The sequence below is a fragment of the Dendroctonus ponderosae genome, unplaced genomic scaffold, assembly GCF_020466585.1.
Source record: "Dendroctonus ponderosae isolate FM_Combo_2020 unplaced genomic scaffold, Dpon_F_20191213v2 Dpon_F_20191213_8, whole genome shotgun sequence".
NCBI classification, from domain to species: Eukaryota; Metazoa; Arthropoda; class Insecta; order Coleoptera; family Curculionidae; genus Dendroctonus; species Dendroctonus ponderosae.
The window spans coordinates 11,566,909-11,590,704 of NW_026019016.1; the positions used below are offsets into that span (position 1 = coordinate 11,566,909).

Below are 23,796 nucleotides of genomic sequence, written 5' to 3' on the forward strand. Positions count from 1 at the left end.
TTATGCCAGTAGTGGGATAAGAGCATTCATGAAGTTCAAATAAGTCCAATATCCTTTAATATCCTAATAAGAAAGCGATGCATTTAAATGCTAAAGGGAGTAACGCTCGCTCCCCATTTTTGGTGCGTTATCATTTTAGTAATTTCACCGACTTTTAGCATGATTTATTTTATAGCCAATGAACAATGATAATAAAATCAAAATATAATTTAGAACAATTTTACACATTTTAAGGAGAGTTCTCATGTTAGGCGGGACAGCACTGAATAAAGTGAAATTTAGACACACGTTGTTCATGCAAACCTGCCTGGATTTTGAATAAAAAATTAATACATTTTATGAAATATTAGATTCTTCCTGCACCTTGCATGCTCACAACATTTGTGCTCAACGTCCTTAAACTTTAAATTGCACAATTGCGTGCCCGAATTATAAAGCAGCCTCCATTACAATAAATTGAAACTCTGGACAATCTACTGTTTTTTGGATAAACACCGGAATTATTCATATCTGATCGTTTAATCAGCATTCAATAAGCTTTTGAACGTTCTGTGAATTGATCTGATGGCTTCGATGAAATCGCTCAGATTTATGACACGTTTGTCACTATATTAAAATAATCATGTAATTGAAATTTTCGCTTCAAATAACCCGACATCATTACTCGTCATGAAAACAGCATTTAGCAGCCAAATTATTAATGGAAAATTCAGCATCCTCATTTCAATCGAATTACGCCATCGGTATAAAACGAATTTATGTCTGGGAAAATGGAGACTTTAATGGAAATGGGAGTGTTCTGGTTGTAAATTCAAGGCTGTACAGGTAATGAGACTCTAGTGTGGCATGGAGAATGTCTTCGGTTTGGTACAATTTCCAGATCATGGACCGCAATTTTGACTCTGATAACAAGCGTTTTAAAGCCCACGTTTGGAACTGTGAGAAATTTGGTTTGCTTGAGTAATCGAGAATTTGTGCGCTGTTTCGAGTCTCTAGAGTCTAATGGAAAGTATGTTGCTCTTGGGACCGAAAAGCTTAAACAGACCAAGGACTGGTTAGTGTAATTGACTAGCTAAGCATCAAGAGCAAAGTTGGTCAAACATTTGATTATTTTCAGTTATAAAACTGCCAAAGAGAAACAGAATTTACTCTTATCAACAATTAGGCCTCTGGGGGTAAATTGTGATGAAGAAATTGGCAAAAGTCCAAAAGGAAAAAATGACCACATCATCATATTTGTTCTTGCAAATGGTACAACTGAAGTAACTCCTTGCAAGATCATCCTAACTGATGCTGATTTACGCTCATGGGACGCGATTCTCAATCTAATCGCACAGAGGCTGGATATTCCTGCAGGAATTCAAAAGTAATGTTTGCTTTTGTTAAAATTGTTACACAAAATTCAGTTTTTGTTTCGACTTACAGTAACTAAATTCCAATTTAGCTGACCTCAGCCTTATATGACTTGTCGAATCCCCGAAGTCTAATACACAACACAATAATAATTGTAGACAAACTCTTCAATTACACCTCGTAGTTTATCGAAGTGCTGCGAAGAACAAGCGCAATAGTCAAGAGTGAGAACCGACTAGCCGTTGCATTGGATAACTGCTTGTCTTTGTCGCACCATCCCGAAATACCAGGGCAAATCAGAATGATCACCAAATCACTTTGCTTCACGAGCATCCTTCGGAGAGGACAACTAGCGCCAAGCAACCGAAGGGTAGAAGAAAAACAAGTTCTCAAAGAAGTAAGAAAGAGCAGAAACATCGTTGTTCTTCAAGCCGGCAATGGCCATGCTACTGTTATTCTTAACAGTAGCATGCAATAGAGAGGAGACAGGAATTTGAGCAGAAGATCGAAAAAGTAGTGAATCCACGTACTTACACGAAGTTCAAGAAGGATTCCAAAAATCCAACGATGAAGAGGGACGTACCACAAATCTGCTGAAAGGTTGTCTAAAATGCTTCCTGCGGAATGGAGACTTCTACGAACAAAAGAAAGGGGTGGCCATGGGAGGCCGCCTCAGCCCGGTTGTAGCAAATGTATTTTTCAAACAATTTGAAGAAATATTCGGGATATGGAGACCTGCAAAAGTTAATCGACTACCAGAAGAAACAGCATCCAGAGATACAATTCACTATTGTTGTGTTGTGAAGTTGAGCAAAACCAGCAGTTGGCTTTCCTGGATGCTTTGGTGCCTAGAAAAGGGAATCAATTGGACCATCGGGTATATTGAAAAGCCACCTACACAGACAGATAACTTCACAAGTTTCCTCACGAATACACTCGGGAAAACATTTGGTCCACAGCGCCTAACAGCGGAACTACAACACCTTGCTTGGCTTGCTTTAGCTTTCCTTCAGAACGGATCTTCTCATATGGGCATAAGAAGAGCAGCAGGGGTGGGCTGTGGTGAAAGCAGAGAAACCACTCAAAGGGAGTTTCTGCCGTTTATTCCCAGAGTTAAGAACACATCTGGAAGGATCCCAGGGACCCAAAGATTCAGGCGTGTTTAAGGACGGTTAAGGACAGAAGACCTTCCCTCGCGACTGCAGCTATATACAGAATCCCATAATCCTGTGAAAATGTTTACATAGGAGCCACAAAGAAATCGGTTAGGACGCGAATTGAAGAGGACAGGACATGCCGAAAAGTCGGCAGTTCCAAAACTTTCCCTCAGCTATGGAACACACAATATCAAATTTTGAGAGGCTCAAGTATTAACTGCCACAACAGGCTCTCGACACAGACGAAACTACCTGCCCCCTTATCGCACTGGACAAACTAAAATTTGAAATTAAATAATAAGAAGCAAAAACTGCTCCAGGCATAGACAAAATCGCGAACAGGGGAGTAAATTGCTCCCAGAAAATGTCCTTCTAAAACTACTAACACTAACTAATAGTGAGTTGGCACTGAGATAATTTACAAGTAGCTGGAAAGCAGCTACAATAATACTCTTACTGAACTTTGACTTTTGGAGGAAGCCAAACTAGGACTTCAGGGAAAAGCCTCTACAGGGGTTATTCTCCTGGACATTGAGCAATCTTCTGACAAAATCTGGCGTGAAGGGCTAATCTGGAAACTGGACAGCGTGTAAAATTCGTCAATTCGTTTTGTGCAATTTGTGGAAAACTTTCTGAAAGAGAGAAAATTCTACGTCCGTCCAAACAATCTACTATCCACCAAAGGATCTGCGATTGCGGGTCCTACAAGAATCTCCAAATCTTTACAACAAGCACACCGGTGATATATCGAACAACACCCGCATCAAAATCGCCATGCCTACTATACTTGCATTCTCGAAACGTGCCAAATCCTTTTATATATGCACGAAAAGCTACAAAACAACTGAGCAAAATAATAGACTGAACAGAAATATGGAAAATTTAAATTGACTTAAAAAAAACGCAAACAGGTCACAAAGAAACTTGAAAATATCTGTCTCCGTAGCAAGGAAAAAGCCTGGTCTAAACACAAAATGTTTACTAATTACACTAGACAAAACCTTGACTTTCACTAAACACATCGGAGACAAAATTGCCAAAAAAAGAACGAGTAGCGCAGCCCCATATTCCCTACTCAATCAATTCAGCAAACTTTAACATTTAAAAATTAAATTAAATTAATTAATTAAATTAAAAATAAACTTTAAAATTAAAACAGACACAAACGAATAATTCCTTTCCAAAAAGACTCCAAATTTCCAACCAAAGTCCTAAATCATACAAATCCAATACTGCCGAGAGTAAAATCTAGGCCTGGGTAATACTGTGTTGAGTTGCGCTTGTTAGTTGTGCCGCTCTCTGAGCTAATGAGTTATAACTTATCGGTTAATGAGTTTTAACTCATTTATTAAAAGCGGATTAGACCTTTGCAAGATTTGGAACCGAAAAACAGCCAAACTTCAAAAAGGGTTATCAATATTTCTTATGAGTAACGTTTTATCACTTTGTGCAAACAACTAAAGAAAAGGTCACCTGAGTAAGGGAATGGAAAACTAAATCTATTAAAATTATGATTATTTTCCAAACCAAAGAAAATGAGGAGCTGTAAGTCCTCTAAAACGTCTGAAATCGGATAAAGATTAGGTTTTCGCAGCAACAGAACTGAGTTACCGCGCCAGTGCGTTGGGTTGGCGCTCCAATCCATTTGCGCAGCACTGCGCCAACCCCTAAAAACTCACTGAGTTACCCGGGTCTAGTAAAATTCACATTATCCACTAACCACTGCAATTAAACCATTCGGAGACCCAAAATTAATTATGAACCAGCTTAGAATGGGAAAAAGTTCGGGAAAAGTAGCCCCAGAGAAATCATCAGCTTGCGGAATCGCATCAGTAAGCTTTCAAGCAAACCGCCTCTGAAGGACTGAAGAGATTCTATTTCACGACGGCCGAAAAACACCAAAAACTTACCAGTTTCAATTTTTAGAAGCTTAGGAGTAAATAGGGGTATCAAGTTTAGCGGGTTTGGGACAGTGAACAGAAACTCTTTATTTTCTTGAGAAAGTCTACGTTTTGTCTATATATTTAGTCTTCCTCAGAGCTAAAGGTTATATATACAGGGAAGTTACAAATGAAGCCATTAGAATGTTGAATTGAATTAGCTTAACTACAATTAAAAAAACCTTAGGAGTAAATTGGAAAAAAAATTTATACAGCAATAAATAACAGCAACCTAAAAGTTTTTGGTTCATATCGTTTCGTTTTTTTGATGGAAGGCATCTTTTACTTGCTGAAAGGTCAATTATCGCACATTTCTGAACAACCAAGGAACAAATAAAACAGCGGGGAAATCTACATACGAATAACTGAAAACTCTCTCAATGATCTGAATGTATAATTCACAATAATCCCAGAAAAGACTTATCTGCAAGGAAGGAAGAGAAGAAAGTCAAACAGCTCAAATGTTAAACAGTTAAATAAAGTTTAAACACAAGACTAATGTAAATTAGACAGGCCAATTAGAAAAAACATTTAAATTATATTAGAGAAGAAAGGAAAATTGGGAAAATGGAAATAGACAGCGGGAAAGATGACTAGAATCAATTGCTCAAAACTCAAAGATTAGAGATATACAGCCTGTTGTTCCCATTATAATATCTCATAAATTTAATGGACACTTTGTAATTGTTTTTATTAAAATATCGGTAAATGGCGGTTTGTTCAAAAACAAAATTTATTATTTGGTCCAATTTGTCGATAACATAATTCATTATTAGCCTAAATGATATTCCTAAATCTCTAAATGAGAAGTTCGAAATATAACTCAAACACAGTGATCTTTTCAATTTGCAACATTATACAAGTGTCAACTAATATTTCTTCTTCTTCATCTACAAATGCCAAATATGTAAGCAAAAATACCACAAGAAAGTAAATATTTAGAAAAGGTTGGAGAGGAAAATAAAATTCAGAAAGTCCAGGCAAAAATGACTACATATCTGGGAACAAATAAAAGCCGTAGCAAAATCTACATACGAATGAAAATCGGAAAACTCTATAAATGATCTGAATGGAAATTGACAATAATCCTAGAAAATACTAATATGAGAGGAAAAAAGACGAGAAATAGTAATCTTGATGCAGCAAGGAGAAAGTCAATAGTTCAATAATGTTAGCAATTAATTAGAGATTAAACTAAGACGAAGCCTAATGTAATAATAACACAAAACAATAATAAAAACTAAAAAATAAAAATAGGCAACGGGAAAAAAGCTTATAATCAATTGCTCAAAATCAACGCTATTTGAGTTGGGACTTTCAAACTATTTTCTTCACTTCCTTAGGTAATGAGTTTCTGTCGAACTGTCGCCAACATAGAGCTTAATAGATTAGGACATTTTAATACTAAATTCGATTTTGTTGTAAAATAATTGGAAATCAGACTAATTGTTTGTCCTTGGTAATTAGTTTATTTACACCTACTGGCGATGCCATTAAGGATCCTCGAGCATTTCGAAATGGCGATATTTATGTAGCTGTTGCCGCAAATGAGGAGTTTATCAATTTAGACTATTCCAAAGTGTACCCGTATATTTTTCCAAAGAAAGAGTAAGTTCTTAAACATGTGGTTATGGATTTCCGCGGCTTTTTAGCTCGCATTTTTCCAGGACTGGCAAAAACCAAATTACCGAATTAGGAGAACTTTCGCAAATAATTCACGACCCCATAATAGTAAATGTGATGCAAAAATGTAACTATAACGTGGTCAGCAAATCCAGATCTGACGGTTTAACGAATATTAACAGTTCCAATCGATATGGACCTATTTGCTCAGGAACTAAACGAAGACGTGCTGAAGCTGTTTCAGCTCTAGGTATTTTCTTAAATAATTATTCATACGAATGATTTTTTAATTTGAATCTGTTCAATAAAATGGTGTTTGTAGTTGCTATACCGCCAAAAAAAGTTGCAAATCTAGCAAAGGCAGAATTAAAGCAACAGAAAGCAACATGTAAGAAATATCCTTATGTAGGTTAATGACTGAATCTTGAATTGCAATACAATTTTTTGTATTTTTTTCTTTCTGAAGTAACTCCAATATTTATATTTGTTAAGTTTATTTTTGTTTGGGAAAACTGTCTTCTGTTTGCGAACTTGTATTGATCACGTTGAGACAAATATAACTGTGGCTTATAAATTAAATACAAACCTTAGGCACAAAAAGACATTAAAAAGTTAAAGAGGCATCATTGGTTTTTTCTTGGCTTTTGATCAGAATAATTCCGCCTTCAGCCACGTCTTCATTGCCCTTTCCTGACAAGACATGCCTATAAAGGGCGAAACTTGGGTTAAATTTCCGACGTTCCTGATAATGAGAAATTAGTAAACTTAGTACATTTACCTCACTAATGTTGTTCATAATATTCTCTATAGCAATTACCGCAGGATTGATCGCAGCAATACTCTTCCCTTTCTGGGTGCTAAGTTTTCCTATTCAAGTTCAAAGTTATAAGCTTTTTTAGTTCCTAAAAGGCTTAGAGCTTTCGTCTAAAGAAATTAATAATTTGTCTGATGTAAAAAATATATATGAAAATTTCATAGTTTTATAGAACAGCGGCGTCATAGACTTGATTCAGTTAGTTCTCATAATGTTTCTGTAGATAATGAACGCAGTGAGAATTGTACGCAATGGACCAAAGACAACTCTTCAACTGAAACCCTTAGCGAAATTGAATGTCCAAATATTCAGGTAGCAATTTTTTTTTAAATCTTTCGTTAATATCGATTAACCAGAAAACAACGCTAAATTGTTTTAGCGAAACGAAAAATTGCCCAGAAAACCTGTAGGAAAAAAGAAGAGCATTCCGTCAGCGTGTCTGAAATCCTCTCACAATTTCGGAAAGCTCTCAGTGCAAAAAACAGTAAATAATAACGTGCTCAAATGCCGAAACCCATGCCCTGGTTATAGAAAGAAAACCTTAAATAGCAATAAGCAACCAGTTTTCAAAAAGTCTTCAGAAATATGTCCCAAACTGCAACCGGCCAAAATGGTTCAACCCAAAGGACCAATACCACGTTCGATTTCTGAGAAGGAAGCAAATAACACAAAGCTTGAGAAATGTGGCTGTTTGCAATCATCAAAAACGCAACACGAAAATATTTTCAATAGTCATAAAGCAGAAGTTTCTTCCTGCCAGTTTGAACACAATCGTAGTGAAACCTCATTTTCAGTTGATGACTTACCAGATTTCTGCTGTCGTGATCATAGTGAGTTTGGCATAGAAGGACAAGAGGAGAACGTTGTTTTAAGACAAGCTGAAAGTGTTAGTGTAAGTTGTGAGTTTCCATCCATAAAGATGTTCCACAAATCAGTGGATACTGGAGATTCAGAACTAACAAAGCCAAAGAGCAAAAACGCAAATGTAGGAGGTAAGACATGTTTAATTCGCGTTTGTTCTCATCTTTACTCCAAAACACTCCCGTAGTGGCTGCTTGCGAACCAACCTTTGAAAAATCCACCACGGCACGCTCAATACAGTGCAAACTTGGTTGTTGTAGAAACGTTGACAGGAAAAAAGAAATTGAGGAGGAAATCTCACTTACAAATCTAAGAGTTAAAAGAGAATCTGGAATACCTATAAAAAAATCATGTTGTCACAGCATTCGTTCCTCACCTGCCAAAATTCCTCAGAAAAAACCAAAGCGAAAATGTATCCTTAGCCGGCTATGCTCAAAAATAGCTAAACAACCAGATACATCGGACGCCTGCACTGAATCATATCAGGAAGTTGAACATGAATCGATCCTCAACTGTCCAGCAAAAGAGTTAAAAATCCAACTCGGAAGGCAAAGGAAGAGCAAAATGTGCCATGAAACCTGCTCAGAAAATGCGCAGTTGCCCATGTCTTTAAACAGCCGAGTCCAGACTCAGAAAAAGCACGAAATAAAAAACTACAGTGCCAATAATACAACATGCATATGCAAACATAAAGAAACTGCTACAAAAAGTCAGATAATAACTCAGAAGGACTTGCAAATGGATGATGATGTTCAGAGATCGAGTAATATCATCGGGGAGTCACAGCTAGTTGTTGAAACGCAGCAAACACGCTCCCTAAATTCAACTTTAAAGCTTCAGTGCCCATCCGTGAAAAGAATTGGCACAAAAATGGCTGAAGAAATGAAATCGACATCTTGCAAAATTAACAAATTGAAAACAGCTAACATACCTACACTGAGTCATAGTAAAATAATGTGTAAAACTAGTCAGCACTGTGGCTGCGACGACATTGGTAAAACTGAATGCTCGAGCTTCGGCGATTTTCTCCTTCAACCGGGAAAATCTGCATCTTCTAAACTAGTTCAATCTCAGTCAGTAGCGATTTCGCTGCCAACATCTTCAATTGAAAATATTCCAACTAGTTCAAAGTCTGCTAATATACCAAGTTGCAGCAATGTCCCAAAAGTATCATACAAGGGAAAATTGAGTGGTGAGAAGGTTTCCTCGAAAACTAAATCTGAGTCAGCCACTGGAAGAATCACATGCCCACTCACCACAGAGGAAGAAGATAAAGAAGAGAGTGCTTCAGCGGAGCTGAAGGCAAAGAAACATTTTTGTACACTCGACTCATGCGTGTTAAAGGAGAAGAAAGTTGAAAAGCGATGCATTTCAAGAGTCCACTCTGATTCTTCTGGTGTCAACATCCCAAGCGCTTGTGGCGTTGAGATTAATTCCATCATTTCTAAAGCTGAAGATTCTGAAGTAATCATGCCTCCATCAAAAGTGCAAACAATTACTAAAAATGAAAATGAACAAAGTTCAGAAGTATTTTCTACATGTATGAATAGTTGCGGATCGGGCAAATTAAAACGAGTCCTGCTGCCTGCGAAAAGTCGGGGAACCGATCCAATCAAAGATCTTGTCCCTGAATATCGGCAAATCGGTATATCGACTGATCGTGTTCCACTGATCGAAGAGCATTCAACAAGGGAGCAAAAAGGTACATAAAAGTTCACTATGGGGAAAGTCCAGATTTTAAGTTACTCATTTGTAATTGTCTTACAGATATTGAAAAATGCTGTTCTGTAGATGAGAAATGGATTAAAATTGTTGAATCTGACAATCAGGAGTTTAGTCAGCAAACCTTCATCGATATTATTGATGATGAAAAATCCAAATCACGCGAAACTGGGAACGAATATGCTGAAAGTGAGATACAACCTACAAAGGTAGGAAATGATTTATCTGGGAACATTGAAAGGAAAAGTTGCAATCACGTCGAGCTGAGGTCCAAGTCAACTCAAACAACTAGTGAATCAGCTACACGTTATGCCACTTCCGTAGTGGCGCATCTGATTTCTGGCATGAAGCTGCCTGCATATAATAGCTCGTTTAATGAACCGCAGTTAAATAAGGAGCTAAAAGTGATAGAAGCTACAGTGTCTGATTTCGAAACTCTTGCAAGTGCCAATCTAATTTCAGACCTATTGGAAAATCCCAAAGTCATAGAAAGTATTCTAAGTGGAAAGGATTCCTCCATATTAATTGATAGGAAATCAGTTTTACGTAGCGATAAAACTGTGCGATCAGCAGTTGGCAAAGACTTGTCCTCTTTAAAGGGTTCACCATGCAACAAATTTGGTTGTTATAAAAGAGCCTCGGAAAAGCTTGAACATGACCATCCAGTCCGATGCATATCTTTAAATAAAACTGCGGCCTGTCCATCCAGTCGAATCTCTTCTCAACACCAGCCTGCTGAATCAGTTCCTTCAGGAATGACATCTAGCTTTAATCAGAAAGTTCCTTCAAGTAAAAAAGGCAGCTGCAGTCCAATAAATCTTAAATGTCCCAGCGGTAAAAGTTCTACTAAGAGTAAAACCATTCACGAAAGATTAGTAGGTGATGCAGCAAGTGAGAAGGAACTTAAAAATGTGCAAGCAAGGAAAATTAGTGGTAGTGAGAGATGCATTTATTTAATTTGCACGAATAAGAGACCCCAAGGAAGCTCTAGTTCAAACAACCCGACATGTTCTACACAAGTCTTTGCCGGCCAGAAAAACGCACCAGAAGTTCAAAACGAGCCTACTGCTGCCAATATTTTCAGCAAAACTGACGAAACGAATGCAACATGTTGCACTATAAGGCGACTTCTAACTAAACCGAAAATTGAAGAACTTGAATGCCCAGAAGAACGTTCTGATGAGCTTACAACTGAGAATAAAGCAGATATTGAAACTTTATCAGATCGGGAAGTAATTGTGGAAACTCCAAGTGGATTCATTCGGGACATTATTGACAAGTCTGTAGTTGTGATTGATCGGTTTAACTTAAAACCCAGAGGGTTTGCAGCTTTAGGTACTTGCAATGTCTTCAAGCTGCGTATGAGATAAGCGTTAAATTGCCACTTTTTAGGACCGAAAGAAGCTAAGTGCCCGGAACGCAAAAATCAGCCTTCACAAGGATGCTGTTCTTGCCCAAATGCCCATGCAAGTCCAAATAATGTGGTGCATGAAAACTTTGAATACAGGTCAATATATCCAAATCGATGCGATGACTTTGATAAGGAAAAGGTTTGTTTAACTTACAAAATTTCTTGCAAATTAGACTATCAGTGATTTCCTTTAGTGGCTAATTTTGACCAATAGGCAAATAATTTTCAGTTGATAGCAGTAGTCGTCTCTTTTATGAACAAGTTTATAAGGCAATATGTTCATTTCTGATTTTGCATTGGAATTTTATTATAAATTAGTTTCTTTCCAGTCAACTGTAATTCTTAGAGCGCTGATTGAAGCCAGATTACTTTTCATTGATTTTATTAAAAATAATTGTCGCTTTCCAATTACAAGTGATACATATGAAAATTGACAACTTTTTTAAAAACTGATTTTGTGGATATGTAACCACCCAGATTTTCTTGGGTTATTTCAATGAAATTTTGGAAAAAGTTGGGAAAATAGCATGATATTTTATTAATTGCTTAAAATATGGGCAGCTGAGCTAAGAAACTTGGCAAAAACTGGGGAAATATAAATTATTGGTTCTGAAACAATCTTTTAATTGATTTATTACGATTGATCAAATTAATTTGATTTTTTACGATCTCTCGGGGGGTCAGTCAATGGGACATTGTAGGTGTCAGTGAGATAAGAAGACGGAGCGAAAATCTCGCAACTCTCACATCTTTAACATAAGGGCGAGAGAAACAAACAGCCCAAGACAGGGAAACGTGAAGAGACCTTAAAGGACTCAAGGATGATGATGTTTGGTCGAAATTTTCGCCGATTTTGCCGTCAGATTCGGTTATAAATTGGTATCTCTTATCATAACTGTAATTTCCACAGGATTGATTGAAGCCAGATTAGTCGGCTCGTTGGTTATTGTCAAAGTTATTGTCGCTTCCCAATTCCAACAACTACATATGAAAATTGACCAGTTTTTTAAAGCTGGTTCTGTAAATTCGTAAGCGTCCATATTCAGTGGGGGTATTTTAATGAAATCCTAAAGAAACTTTGGATAATTACATATACTTCACGTAATGCTCCAAATAGAGGCAGGTGGACTAAGAAACCTGAAGAAAATTGAAGAAAATTAAATGTTTTGCTCTTAATCAATTTATTTGTGTAACGCTCTGCTAATTATTGCTTGTTCTGCTGAAAATTATTGAAAATTTCTTGCATATTAGATCAACGCTGGATCATTAKCTAATTTTGWACGATTGCACATAATTTTAATTTAATAGAAGTAGTCGCCTCTTTCATATAACTGACTAAAGCGGGTAAATTGAGTGRTTGAAATAAATGAACAGCTTCAAAAGGCAATCCCTCCAAATAATTGAAGCACACTCTTCACAGGTAAATAAACAAATAATTGAGATTTTGCAATGGGGTTCGACTATATATTTTTACTTAAGTCAGATTTTTATCAAAAATTACAGTTCTATTGTAATTCACTCTATTGTGCTTTAATTTTTCACTTGATTGACATTAAATCAAGCATATAGAAACGACTTAAACGAACTTTCAACTCACAGTTCTGCATCGTTGAAAGCCAGGGAGAATTCACCCGACGTTCAATATTTAGTATTATTTTTAAGGAGCTTACGTTGGCTTAAGCTTCCTTCAAAACAATATGCCACTGCCTGCCAGTGCAATGAATTAAAATACATTTCAAGCAAGAAAATTACGAAATTGGGCAACCAAACGTAGATGAAAATCGAGCAAAACTAAGTCCGTGCGTGACCACAACAGAGCAAAATAGCAAGTTCAATTTAAATTTGACGAACTTGTTCAAAGATTATGCGGAAACACCAAGCACGGGTAGTCCAGCTTCTCAAAATCAGGACAGCGGTGAGTTTCTATTTGAAAATCTCGCAATTCGCCACATAATGTGAAATTTCATGCATTCTAATCGATAGATGATGCGCGGAAAATAGATAATGACGTCGACAGCTCTCCCCAAAACGAAAACCGTCGAGTTTCTATTATGTTGGATGGAGCAGGGCCAATGGTGTACTCTTATATCGGTAATAGAATGAATCAATCATAATTTAGTTAATTCAGCAAACAATTGCAGATTCGAACGCTGACTCTCAAGATACGATATCTGCAGCTATGTTGTTTGGTAAAGACATACAATTGTCGTTAATTTTGCTACCAAAAACTTCATATTTGCAGAACAATTTAGGTCGGAACCGGAAAGCAGCATCCCGAGCACAATAACAGTTGGAAACGTGAGGCCCATGCTTGTTAGAAACTCCAAGGCTCGATGCAAACCACCTGAGGAAGCCGACAATGTTTCTAAGGCAGCTTCATCGATTCCTTCTCCACAAACATTGAGTTCATCTAAATGTACCGTGAGGTTTTTCAGTTGATTCTAAACTGATGATCTTCGTTTTTAGCCCATCGAACAAAATGCTTTTGCAAGGAAAAAGGGTGCAACTGTATGTTCGAGTGTTTCGGAAATCTGCTGCATTCTATCTCAGACCATCCGGTAAAACCAGCAGATAAACTCGAGGTATAAATGCTTACCTGCCAGCTCATCTGTTCCACCAGCTCAATACTTCAAGAACTTTTTTTCTTTTCTTTCGGCAACGAAATTGCTGCAATTCTTTTGCGCCGAAAATAAAAATATTAATAGACTACGAGATAAATTTGGAGCATTTCCGCATTTGCATAACTATATCGTGGGATTTTACATAAGCTAAAGAAGTAAACTGTGCACAATTCCCATTTCATATGCAAATTAATTCTTATTTCCTCCATCATATTTAGTTTCACATAATCCTGGCTTTCTTCGCATTGATTGCGGTACATAAACTTAAACTCGAGCTGCTTATGGACTGAACCTTGGCACATAAAGCAAAATGAAAATACAGCAGAGACGTATGTTCTTCCCTGGGAAAAACATTATCTAAACATGTATGAGAACAGCATTGAGCCAGGGCAATTGTTTTTCGATTTTCAAAGAAGCTATCGGGAAACGGAGGGAAAATAATCACTTTTGATGTGAAAGGAAACCCGCATGCTCTATCAATTTCGGGCTGTTGATAATAATTTTCAGTTAAGGTTTGGGAGAATGTTCTCAAACAAATTTCCCCATCATCTGTTTGCGCATCAAATCAGGTGCACGTTTCGGCTAAATTCTTTATCAATAGTCTTTTTGTCGTGGCTTGAACTTTGGAAATGGCAGGAGATTTTGAAAAAATAAGACATCAAATTCATAAAGGGCATAAAGAAGAACCATAAAATGTAGTGAGATAGTTAATTCCTCACAATCAATTTGGAGTTAATAAAAAGGGCTTTCAATTTCTTCTTTATTGCTTAGTACCGATGAAGCCAGAGAGTTAAGTTTTCAAGTGTTTTAAAAATTAATAAATCCAGTGAGGACTAAAGTTAAAAAGTGATTTTTTGTGTTTAGTAGATACTCTCATAAGCTTTATTTGTTTACCTTCAAACAGTTGGGAACCTTCTAAAAGCTGAACAGACTAATGGTCAAATGAATTGAGTTGAGTAGCTAAACTCCTCAAAAAATGAACGTTCCACAGCCAAATTTTCCATAACTTTGGAACTGGATAAATTCTGATTGCTTCAAGCGATTTAGCTTCTGATTGATGCGCTATTGAGTCCCAGTTCCTGTTTCCCCAGTACTCTGTTAGACCAGATTGGGGACCAAATTTTCTACAGAGTGGCAAATGAAAAAATGCAAAATTTCGGAAAGTTCGGTATGCCGCTAGTTGTACATACAAAAAAATTCCTTTTTTAGTTCTGATCGCCAAAAGTTTAAAAATATACCCAAATAGCTCTTAATGGTTTTTGCTTTTTCGGTCACCTTTTCAATCTGCAGGGTGGTCTCAGAAAATAATTTGGTTTCGCAGCGATAACTTTTCTGCTATTGATTCGAGTTTCACGATATACCTCGAGCTCACGTTGAGGTGACTATCGATATAACGGAATTTAGAAAAAAAATGCGCAAACCAGAATTGCTCCCGAAATCTGTGATTCTGGAAGATATTCAACTAAGTAAAGTTTATTTTCAAATATTTCGTTCATTCGTGCAACCCGGTATATTGAATTATTATTTTCTCCAGTCCACTTGAAACTTTAGCTTCAGCATAAACCTCAGATTCTTAAAATCGGCCCAAGAGAAAAAAAATATCACTTCAAAACCAAAAAGCAATTTTTTTTAAGACCACTCGATAAATAAACGATATGGGCTAAAAATTCAAAATTTTCATAATGCTTCTAGAGTTTAAATTCCAAAAATTGTTTTTTGTCCAATTGAGAATACGCGGAACTCTCACTAATTCTGCATTGTTTCATTTGTCACCCAGTAGAAACTTGGACTGCAGACTTACCAAACTGTAGAACCGCAAAAGAATTGTAGTAAATAAAGCGACAATCAGAAATCAAATAGCTCCAAGCAGTCTTCATTTGTCGAGTTCTAAAGTTTAGAGCAGTTTAGATATAATTTCGAGCGACCAAAGGTTTCGCGAATTAATACCGACTGTTTACTTACAATTGAAAAACATCACTAATAATCAATTAATACAAAAACAGGTAATAATCTGTGTGAGACTCTTTAAGACACAAAATATTAAAGTTATTTAAAAAAACTAATTTTACATAAACAACAAAAAAGGCAGGAAGGAAGCGGAATGTGTAATCTCACCTTAAAAGAGATGGTTTTTTTAGAAATATATACCTCTTGCAAAAAAGGGAGCTGAAACTACAAACCAAATAACAATTTTTTTTCCGGACTACATGTAATTGTTATTATATTCTTTTCCTTCCTGGATTTCGGTCAAAGTGTGAAATAAAAATTTTTGTATCGTTTATGTCACACTTTGACTGAAACCCTGGAAGGAAAAGAGTATAATACCAATTAACAGTTAAATCACATTTGAACTTGAGAATAAAAATGTATGAATCCAAAACTCGAAAGGTAGCAACAAAAAACAATCAAAGCAAATTTCAGGAAAAAGATTCCAAGAAAAGCAAACTATCTTCATCGAGTCTTACAACTCCAACATCTTCAATATCGGGTCTCATTATTGGTGAAAACTCTTCGACTTATAATGGGATAGCTGCGGATCACCAAGCAGCTTCTGAAAAATGTTGCAGAAACCCGAAAAATCCAAAAAACGATGCGGATTCTCTGTATATTTTGGCCCCAGTTGTTGTCAAATCGAAAACTGAAAGCATGCAAACCATGATGAGTAAATTTTCCAATGTAGAACTTTTTTAATATAATAAAATAATGTTGCTTTCTGTGCTTTGTTTCGATGTGGTTTTGTAATATATTTTTATGAAAATTATTACCGAATACTGGAAAGCGTGCAAACAGTTCAATTTACTTTCGAATTATATTCTATCGGTTCTAATTGTGAATAGCATTTTTCGACCTCTTCGCCTGACGCTTCGCTTGTTGGAAAATACACTTGTACAATATTCAGATTCACAGAACGGTCGTTAGATCTAATCAATATCAGTGCCTGAGTGAAAAATTAAGTTGTGATTTCTGGACAACAAAAATAAGTAAACTTTTATTAGAAGACTTGGCGCTTGGTCGTTTTCTAACATAAACTCATAAAATTAAGTTAATTTAAATTAGGTGGCAACTTCAGACACTTGCATGATCTATTTGCGATCAAATTAATTCCGGCCATTTCTCGATCTATCGTTGTCTATTTTGTAACAGTCCATGTCCATGCAGACTTCTCTAATTTGCTCAATTAATAGACTCATCCAATAAATAAATAAAAATGTTGGCCACGAGTTTCGCTAAGGTTTTTCTGATCTAAAACGTTACAGTTATGTCGATTAAAAATGTTGCTTCAATAAAATATGCTACGTCCAACGAATTTTATGTAAAAATTTCGGATTTTGGCAAAAAGATTCCAACAGCCAGTTGAAGAAAGTGTGAAAAATTTTCTTAACCAGGAAGAAAACCCAGTACTGGTTGCAATGATTAGTTAGTCCTCCGGTTGTCTTGGTGCAACGCCTGGGCTTAAAGCTAAAACTGACCAAGTCTAAAATCAATTTTTAGTAAATCCACTTTTAAACCGAGCCAAAAATTATATCAGATTCCTTTTGGAAACTTAGTCATAAAAACATATTTTAGTGCACCTGTTTAAAGAAGATTAAATAAATGATTTCAAGATTATCATCAAAATACTAATCTTCTTGTGAAACTTTGATACCCGATATATCTGTTAGGAAACATCTGTGAACAAAGGTTTTTAATGAAAGCCTACTTTACTTTTACCTAATCTACCTTGTACGTATATGGTGCATCAGATTACCTTCAGTATGAATAAATAAGTGACTCTATTAATACGGGCCCGCTTTGGATCATTAAAAATTCGTTCTAAAACGAGTGACGTATTTTTCAAGAATCAAATCGGTTTAGAAAATTGAGTCATAAGAGTTTGAAGGTCGAAGACACGATTTTTCAAAGCAAATCAATCAATATTTTATTTATGGATTACGTTTGCAATTTTGTTAGGAAAACATATTTTTGTATATAGAAATTTTCTGCATAACTCTGATAATATAGAGCCGATTTGGAAATTTTGAAAGTTGTTGAAAATCGTACGATTTTCTGTAAAAAGCGCATCTCGGAAAATTGCAATCGGTTGAAAAACTTGGAAGGTATGATAATTTGAAGGCCAAAATGACGATTTTCCCAACAAAAGATTTTGATAGTTTACGTCCATTGACTGATTTTCAACATGGAACATGAGATTGTCTGCAAAGTGTATTATCGACACATTCACTGCCTATAAGAAAATTTGTAATATTGGCAAGCGTAAAACTCTTTAACCTGTAACTACTAATGTTGGCGACCGTTTTACTGTTCCATTTGAGCATACCTCCACTATTTTGCACGTGGCTTAGTTAAATATGAAGATATTTAAAAAGTTCGAAAACCCCTAAAAAGCCCAAAGAAGTAGCTCTAAAAACTATTCCACCCTGAGAGTGAAACGAGATCGCACTCAGAGAGTGTGCAACCTTTTTAAAAAATATAGTTAAGAAATTAATATTAGTAATACCGAATAGGCGAGTTTCCTAGCAAAATATTCTCAGGCAAAAATGTCCAGTGTATTTAAGGCCGAATACCCAAATTTTAGAAAGAATGTAATGTTTTGCCCACAGAGGCTCCTTTTCTTAATTGTTTAAATGTCTTTCTGTGTGTGTATATGAAAAATAAATGAAAATTTCATTGCATGTAAATGTGTCAAAGGACTATCATCCTCTAAATTCAATCGAATCAATTTGTTTGTTAGAATGGGCCGGTAGATCTAAACTTCATTTATTTCATTTAGCACTTCTGTGCCTTTAACTTGGTGACAATATTACAAAATAATAAACAAGTTCCACCTACCTTTAGGCATTTTGCTATGGAGGCTGCGCTATTTTAACATTTGAATACAGCAAAMAAATGATTTACAACAAAAAAACGCTAKTGTTGACATCTTGATTTTCWAGCCTTTTGAAGCARATTGAATTTGTAAAGTTACTGCGGAAAACCTGACTGTTTAATGTTGAAGAGCTTAGTGAAAACCACTCAAATTTTGCAAACACTTTGCTATCCCTCAGGAGAAACAAGAACCGTTTAATTTAGGGCATAATTTCACTTCCGTTATCAATTCCCTAGCTAATTCACTAATTCTGATTTTTTAAATATTTAAACAGTATCAAAGGATTAACACAAAATAACCAAAAATCACCCAAATATMKACATAAAGTGTCTAATCAGACCAGTTTTGTTCATACATGAACATTTCAATACATTTTTASAWAATAACARTTCAATTTAGAAAACGTAGCAAGTCAAATTTTKAAACTTGAGTTAAAATTATTTGAAAATTGTTTATGTCGATTGTTACCTGAAGATGATTATGTGTTGTATAACCGAAATGCGTCGTATATTGAATACATTGATAGTGGATTCCAAGCGACTCTTCTTTCATCCAATATGTATCAAGCATGTGATTGAATGAAAATTTTGTAAATTGTGAATTGTAAATTGTAAAATGTAAAAAAAAAGTATTAATTCTGCATAACTGATCTAATTTAATTATTTTATCAAATRTTCAAAATCTTGTTTTCCSAACACATAATTCCTTTTTTCAAAAAATTKAACTGTACTTTGGGCATCGTGTCGGGCTTGTTTAGCGACAGTAACTCGGCTTCTGAAACTACGGGAAAAGCATAAAGTTTTTATTTAAAAGAGCCCCAAAGAAAAATCTCTAGTGGCTTCAAATCGGGTGATCTTGGTGCCCAATTCTCTCTGATCCATCTATTTACATGTTACATTAAAACATTTTACGAACATTCACGAATGTTTAATGATTTGGAATTCTGCGGTCTCGATATTTGTTGGCATGAACTTCTACACTCGTTCCTCCATTTCCTTTGCATAATTTACATACTTGAAGCTAGAAGCATGTCAATTTTATATAGAATAACGATCCGTTTTAGAGAAATAAAAACACCAAGTATTCGGTAAACTCCGGTTCAATTTCAATATATCCTGAAAATTGTAAAAACTATCGGTTTCTCAAATGTACGAAATAATTTCTTTAATTATTGCTTCTCAGTAGCAATGCAATACATTTACAAACAAAAACGAGTGTGTAATTTTTTTTCACAATGCTAGTCTGCAAGGTATTGTAATTAATTTTTTGTATAGAAACTGTGTGAAAAATTCGAAAAGAAATCAGCTAGCAGCGGAAAAACCCAAACATTATTTGTATGAAGGATAACAAAATTACGAACATCATTTTTAATATTTCCGCTATATATACAGGGTGTCAATTTGAAAAGTTACCACCCATAATTTTTCATGCAGTTGAAAATATGAAAAAACGGAAAGACCCTCAATTTTGGGGGACACTTTAAATTAATATTTTTGGCCTCCTTGTTTAGAATCTTAAATGGGAAGGGGGGTCAAGTGGCACATCGTTTTAAAGGGCGTTCAATTCTCTTTACATTAGTTATTACTTTCTTGCTTTTTGTTTAGAGGTTTGCGAATAATTGCGTTTTAAAATTACAGAACAAACAATTAAACTTGCATTCAGATATTGGTTTTCAGGTTAGGGTTTACACAAAAACAATTGTGTATGTCTACTTGAACAACAGGCAGAAAATCTAGTTTAAACGTTGATTTCATATTTTTGATTTTGACATTATTTCTAATTAATTGATTATTTTACATCGACAAAAATAACTTTTTATTTGCGGAAGAGCAATTTCTACAATTACTTACGCACTCTATCGTATATATTGTTCAAGTGTTTCCATTTTCCTGCAAATAATAACAAGGTCTGTTTTTGAACTTTTCTCTAACATTTCGGGAAACTTGATCGGGATTTGACCGGCATTCTGCTGCAATTCGCGTTTTAAGATCATCAATATCAGCAGGTTCTATTTTGTGAACAATGGACTTAAGATGTCCCCAAATAAAAAAGTCTAAGGATGTTCAATCCGGAGACCTTGGAGGCCATTCAAATGGTCTCTTTCTGCTAATCGATCTATCCGGCAATATCTTATCAATGTTAGGGAGGGTTCGAAAATAAACTCTATTATTGTATACACGAAAATAGACAACATTTTGAACAATTTATACGATAATGCGTAAGTAGATCCCATGGGTTTTATTGTAAATAATCAATAAATATGAAATTATTTGTTTACACTCGATTTTCTCCCTGTTATTCAACGATTTTAACGGTGTAACTGAATCATTTGTACTTTAAGGAGACCCAATGAAATAATTTTTGTTTCCCCACTAACCGGAAAACTAAAATCTCAATGCAGACAAGTTTAATTGTTTCTGTAATTTTGAGACGCGATTATTCGAAAAACGTTGGACAAAAAGCAACAAGGTAATAACTAGTGTAAATAGAATTCAACGCCCTTTAAAACGATGTGCCATTTGACCCTTCTTCCCATTTAAGATTCTAAGGGTGACAACTAGTTGTCCTAGGGGGTTGAAAAAAGGAGGCTAAAAATACTCATTTAAAGTGTCTCCCTTACAAATAAAACTTACGGGTCTTTCCGATTTTCCATATTTCTAACTGCAAGAAATGTATTAAGGGTGGCAAGTTTTCAAATTAACACCCGGTATAATATACGCTGATGTGAAAACACGTCAATTTTGCGTACGTAGCAATTGTTGATTTCAAAATTTGTGAAAATCGATATAGGCGTATAGAAATGTTTAATAATTTAAATAAATAATATTTTTTTAATAAGGAATTTGTGGTTAAGCGTTTTACAGCCATTTCAGGGACAACCTGTATTTTATCAAATAGGGCATTTATCAAAATCTCTCTCGTCCAAATTGATCTAACACTTATCTGGCCTCCTCTTAAAATACTTTTATCTTTCCAGATTGTCTTCGATGTTCTTCGCCTTTAACATGTGAGAAGCTACATTCTGGAGGCAATGAAGAACGCAACATACTGTGACTTTGGAGACTTTGGACGGCAGTACCGAGAATACCTACATGGATATCTCAGCCTTTCTGTGTGCATATTTGGCTCAATCGCCAATATTCTCAACATTTGCGTGCTGAGGTCTAAAAACATGCGTTCGCCAACGAATTATATTCTCACTGCTCTCGCTCTAGCTGACCTGCTGGTGATGCTTCAATATATTCCTTTTACAGTCCATCGCAACTTGCCGCCTATTCCACTTCATTACTGGCACTTCAGCTATGGCTGGGCACTGTTTTACAAATTCCACTCGCTTTTCACTTTGGTGCTTCACTTTATTGCCTGTACTTTAACGATTATTCTTGCTGTATGGAGGTACGTGTTCATTACACAGATACACACCAACAAGATTTGTTCTAACCAGAGCCGCACTTTGATGGTGATCTTAGTAACGTACTTTCTATGTCCCCTGGTGTGTTTTCCGATTCTTTCAACCCTGGAAATAGTCCCCTATCAGCAAACGTGCGACTTGAGCGGAGCTATAGTTGATAGAGCTCATCGACTCAAATACGATTTATCCGAACTGACCAACGAAACCATTTATATCTTGTATCCAAATGATCCTTATAATTTGAGCATTTGGGTCTACACTGTACTAGTAAAATTCGTTCCATGTCTTCTGCTGACTTTGCTGTCGTATAAAATTATTTCGGCGCTACTGGAGGCCAGGCGAAGGAAAATGAAGCTGATGAACGCCAATAAGCTGCTGGATAATCTGGAGAAGAACAAAGCAAAAGCGGTTCAGAACTACAAGGATAATCAGGCTGATCGTACCACTAATATGTTGTTGGCTGTGTTGATTCTGTTTTTAATCACCGAATTTCCTCAAGCCATATTGGGGTTGATCAGCGCTATTCTGGGAGAGGCTTTTCTGGAGGAATGTTATGCCCCGTTAGGTAAGGTTGACAATTTTTTAAAAATTAGTTGTTATTTTGAAGAAATTAATGAGTACTAGGATGAAGAGCAAATGCTCAAGACAAATAATTTTGCAACTGATGTGCAATGGTGGTCGGTGATGAACAGGTTATAGTGTAACTGCAAATACTTGTTTAAATAGCAGGATTTACATTAGCATGTTTCACAACTGTCTGTTTTGTTAGAAAAGTACCGAGTGTTTCGCAATTGGCGTAATTCCTCTGGGGGTGTTGTTTGGAGGTCTTGTAGGAGCAGAGAAAATATAGCTAAAAATAGCCTGGAAACAGCTCATAAGGGCGCTACTGTTGCCGAAAATTTTTCATTGTTTTTAAGATTAAACTTTGGGTCAGTAGCACGTCAGTGGAGACTTACTGACGATCGGTGGTGCCAAAATTCGCTTCAGGTATTTCAGTCGTGTGAGCGACGTTCTTTTAATAGTTCCATAAAACATCAAAACTAAGTGCCAAGTGTATTGGGTAAAAATACTAATGCCCGGTTGCACCGTTTGACTAAACAGYGATTAAAAATTTAATCGTCGTTTAGTTTKAAAAATGTGTTGTACCGTCGCTTAACCACGTTTGTTTTATGTATTCTAAACAACGATTATATTAACCGGCACTTTTTGGCTGATTAGCGCCCGATWAGGGACCGTTCAGTATATTTTCTTGATTTTTTTTTATTACGGGTAACAGTGGCTATGGTCTTAGATCCTATTTGTTAGCCCTTTTAGTTAATCCTGCAACAAGAGCCGAAAGGCTATACAATAAGTCCCATATGCGAACAGGAAACGTGATCGAAAGATGTTTTGGAGTTTGGAAAAGAAGGTTTCCCGTTTTGGCGTATGGCTTGAGAGTAAAACTGSAGACSGCAATGCACATTATTTCGGCAACTRAAGTTCTATATAATATGGCAAAAAATATGAGTGAAGAAGATCCTCTTTTGCTTGCAGATATTAAATGAGGAGCWAAATTATTTAATTGCTGTTAGGGAAGCAGGCACTATACCAGAACCACACAGCCAAGCTTTAGTTAACAACTTTAGAAGTCAACTCGTAAATTATTATTTTTCTAGGCTTTAAATTACGAAGAAAATATACCTTTGGAAGTACAGTAAAGTCCGCTCATAATAAACCGGTTATAGTGAACTTTCGGTTAAAACGAACTTTTTTCCTTGAATTGAAACGTCGTCCATAAAGACCAACGTATTTTTTTACTGGTTATAACAAACCCGTTTATAACGAACTTCCGGATATAAACGATCACTTTTTAGTTCAGTTGTATATTCACTTTCCGTTTATAACGAACTTCCACGCTCAGCAACACGAATCGTGCCGAGTTGTTTATATTAGTGAGAGCGAGAGACAGGCAGTGACTTGTTTTTTGCCGCGTTATGTATGTAAATCGTTTTAGAATGGAAAAACAAAAACGCAAA

The 23,796-nt window shown here is 35.9% G+C and overlaps 2 protein-coding genes across 5 annotated transcripts in view; both read left to right on the top strand.

Annotated features, from left to right (window-relative positions):
• The window catches only part of LOC109536093 (G-protein coupled receptor dmsr-1-like), a 50,614-nt gene that overhangs the window by 18,534 nt on the left and 8,284 nt on the right, over window positions 1–23,796 (top strand). Inside the window, exon 3 of the mRNA XM_019902175.2 lies at window positions 21,347–22,346. Coding sequence (XP_019757734.1) covers window positions 21,401–22,346 — 946 coding nt within the window. The 5' untranslated portion in view covers window positions 21,347–21,400. The remainder of the gene's footprint in view (window positions 1–21,346; window positions 22,347–23,796) is intronic.
• Window positions 577–16,218, top strand: LOC109536158. Of its 4 annotated transcripts, XM_048669305.1 has the most exons (16): window positions 578–825; window positions 881–1,054; window positions 1,118–1,366; window positions 5,918–6,058; window positions 6,118–6,323; window positions 7,111–7,199; window positions 7,267–7,879; window positions 7,936–9,450; window positions 9,516–10,805; window positions 10,863–11,020; window positions 12,622–12,796; window positions 12,865–12,972; window positions 13,023–13,070; window positions 13,124–13,297; window positions 13,348–13,463; window positions 15,924–16,218. In XM_048669305.1, the coding sequence occupies exons 1-16, from the start codon at window positions 701–703 to the stop codon at window positions 16,191–16,193; spliced, it is 5,451 nt and encodes a 1,816-aa protein (XP_048525262.1). In that variant the 5' UTR covers window positions 578–700; the 3' UTR covers window positions 16,194–16,218. The 4 variants fall into 4 exon arrangements, with proteins under 4 accessions (XP_048525263.1, XP_048525264.1, XP_048525265.1 ...); XM_048669306.1 differs by lacking the exon at window positions 13,023–13,070 and having other exon boundaries at window positions 577–825; XM_048669307.1 differs by lacking the exons at window positions 13,348–13,463; window positions 15,924–16,218 and having other exon boundaries at window positions 577–825; window positions 13,134–13,265.